The following is a 3224-nucleotide window of genomic DNA, read 5'->3' as shown; positions in this document are numbered from 1 at the left end:
GAGTTTCCCGACCAACACTCCTACCTCCTCTCATTCACCAGACCGCTGTCTGCGGCGATTCCCGAGCACCTTGGGCCGCCCACTTACCCAGAGAGGAGTCGCCAGAACTGTCTTTCTCCACCTTCCAGGGATCTTCTCCTTGCTGCAACAGGGAGATCACTTTCGGTTTGGTAAATGGGAGCCCTGCACGTAGACAAAAAACCAAAACAAAACAAATCTGACTCGGTTTTGCTTTGATACAGTTATCCCAAATTTAAACAGAACTCACAGGATGGTACAAAGAGCTTCTGTGTAGTGCTTAAGTTGTGCCCCTAGGAGGTAAGTGGGTAGTGTAAGGAAAAGACAAGTGACTTGTAGGACACGACTTTGGTATAATTAATTCTATGTTAGGAAAATATGATCGACATGCAGTATTGGTAATAGAATGCCATAAGCTTTCTATAAAAGAGGAAATGTTAAGATAGAGAGACTGGTTAAAATTTATAAGTAGGTTATCTATGAAAAGGATGATGTAGCAGGTAGCTTGTCTAAAATGAGAAAACACTATCTGACTTCCCCCTTTTTTTTTTGAGGAGGAGTCTCGCTCTATTGCCAGGCTGGAGTGCAGTGACACAATCTTGGCTCACTGCAACCTCTGCCTCACGGGTTCAAGTGATTCTCCTGCCTCAGTCTCTCAAGTAGCTGGGACGGCAGGAGCATGCCACCACGCCTAAGATTTTGTATTTTCAGTAGAGATGGGGTTTCACCATGTTGGCCAGGATGGTCTTGATCTCCTGACCTTGTGATCCGCGTGCCTCGGTCTCCCAAAGTGCTGGGATTATGGGTGTGAGCCACTGCACCCGGCCTATCTGACTGCCTTTGAAGGATGGCAGTGATCAGCAAACTATGGGTCATGGGTCAAATCCAGACCACTGCCTGTTTATGTATGGCCCTGTGCCAAGAATGGTGGAAAAAAAAAGAGAAATATGTTACAGAGACCATCATGCAACCTACAAAGCCTAAAATCTTTACTATGTGCCTTTATTTATTTATTTATTTATTTTTGAGACGGAGTCTCGCTGTCGCCCAGGCTGGAGTGCAGTGGCGGGAACTTGGTTCACTGCAAGCTCCGCCTCCCAGGTTCACACCATTCTCCTGCCTCAGCCTCCAGTGCAGCTGGGACTACAAGTGCCCCGCATCACACCAGCTAATTTTTTTGTATTTTTTAGTAGAGACTGAGTTTCACCGTGTTAGCCAGGATGGTCTCTATCTCCTGACCTCATGATCCGTCCGCCTCGGCCTCCCAAAGTGCTGTGATTACAGGCGTGAGCCACCGCGCCCGGCCTACGTGGCTTTTTATGATAAAAGTTTGCTGATCCCCGGAAAAGACAAGTGGGAAAGGCAAGTGGCAGGCCTAGAGGCTGAATGAAGCCCCCTGTTGGGAGATGAGCAAACTACAGAATTGTTGGGAAATGATGCCTGAATCACGGACAAGCTTCGAATGTGCAATTACATGGAGGGAGAAGAACGATTATCAATACCACCTTTTCCATTCCCAGACGCAGGGCAATTCCACGCCGATAAGGGGAATATGTTTTTAATGTTTATTTATAGAGATTTGATTTGTATAATCCTCAAACTCAGCTCAAGTTTTTCAGTGACCAACCGCTTTTATTCAGGGAAGGAGGTGCTGAGCTATCCCAATTTTTGAATTCTGTTTCTACAGGGGAAACTTCCTTACCCAGTGCGACCAGGTTCCTGTAGTTCTCCAGCATCACATCCCGGTACAAGTTTCTCTGAGAAGGAGCCAGCTTTCTCCACTCATCCCGGGTAAAGAGCACGGCCACGTCCTCGAACGTCAGTGACACCTGTAAGGACAGGTCGTTCCAGCTCATCCAGGACCCCCCTCACAGAGTGGACGGGATGGCAGTGGGGAAGACAGGCTACCCGTGATAACACTTCTGATACTATTCAAGCTTCTGAAGGTTCCAGATCATTCCTTTAATGAACAATTTGCCAGTAACAAATATATACTGAGCGGCACACAGCGAGATTCAGGCCTTGTGCAGCCACCGTAAGAGATGGGTAGAGGGATTACGGCCATTAGTGGGAGTGTTCATTAGAAAACTCTTTCTGATGGCGATTTGATAATACATATTAGAGCCCTTAAAGTATACTCTTAAAAGTACCAATTACTCTATTTGTACTGTAATGAACAGTGCACAAAAGTACACACATGAACATATTCATGGTGTTTGTAAGAGCAAAAAACCAGGAACAATCTACATACTTAATGATGGAGATTAGGTTAAATAACTGAAGGTACTCACTGTGTGTTTACTCAAGCTTAAGGATAGTAATGATGAAAAGTAAAATAGCTATAATTTATTGAAGGCTTTCTATGGTATTGCTCTCAGAGCTTTGTCAATTTGCAGCGTATAACCTTTATTTAACATTCACAACAATCCTACGAAGACGATACTATTTTTGTTACCACTTTACACAAGAGAAAACTAAGTCACAGACAAGATACTTGTCCAGGTCACACAGTCACTGACAAGCTGTGTGACTTGTACACATTTTTTCTTTTTCCTAGAGATGGAGTTTGGCTCTTGCTGCCTAGGTTGGAGTGCAATGGCATGATCTTGGCCCACCGTAACCTCCACCTCCCAGCTTCAAAAAATTCTCTTGCCTCAGCCTCCTAAGTAGCTGGGATTACAGGCGTTGGACACCATGCCCAGCTAAATTTTGTATTTTCAGCCTGGCCACCATGTTAGCCAGGCTGGTCTCGAACTCCTGACCTCAGGTGATCTGCCTGCCTCGGCCTCCCAAAGTGCTGGGATTACAGGTGTTAGCCACTGTGGCCAGCTGACTTGTATACATTTCTTATCCTGTGACTTTGTTTTTTCTTGTGTAATTCAAATCCAGGCAGATGCTTGACTGAGCCTCCATTCTTAACTACTCTGTAAAACTGCCTTTTAATGCCTGCCCCTTAGGGTTAAGAAATAAATGTGGTAATCCACACAATGAAGACGGATAGTCATGATGGTTGCACAACAATGTGAAAGTACTTAAAATGCCACTGAATTACACACTTAAGTTAAAACGGTAAATTTTGTTATATGTATTTTGCCATAATTAAAAAAAGGTTAAAATGGTAACATACATGGTAGCATACATACATAGACACACACACACACAAATGTGTATAGAAAATGATTTATTCGGGCTGGGTGCAGCGGTGC

General features: G+C 44.5%; 1 protein-coding gene across 1 annotated transcript in view; it reads right to left on the bottom strand.

Annotated features, from left to right (window-relative positions):
• ZNF354A (zinc finger protein 354A) overlaps positions 1-1874 on the bottom strand; it is a 24306-nt gene extending 22432 nt beyond the window's left edge. Inside the window, exons 1-2 of the mRNA XM_011976891.1 lie at positions 1721-1874; positions 88-183 (exon numbers count right to left, since the gene is read on the bottom strand). Of these exons, the coding sequence (XP_011832281.1) occupies positions 88-183; positions 1721-1874 (250 nt within the window). The remainder of the gene's footprint in view (positions 1-87; positions 184-1720) is intronic.
• Positions 1875-3224: the final 1350 nt, after the last annotated feature.

This window comes from Mandrillus leucophaeus, unplaced genomic scaffold, assembly GCF_000951045.1.
Source record: "Mandrillus leucophaeus isolate KB7577 unplaced genomic scaffold, Mleu.le_1.0 Scaffold170, whole genome shotgun sequence".
In the NCBI taxonomy this organism is placed as follows: Eukaryota; Metazoa; Chordata; class Mammalia; order Primates; family Cercopithecidae; genus Mandrillus; species Mandrillus leucophaeus.
Note: the sequence above shows the minus strand (reverse complement) of the source record. Positions and strands in the feature narration are given on the sequence as shown.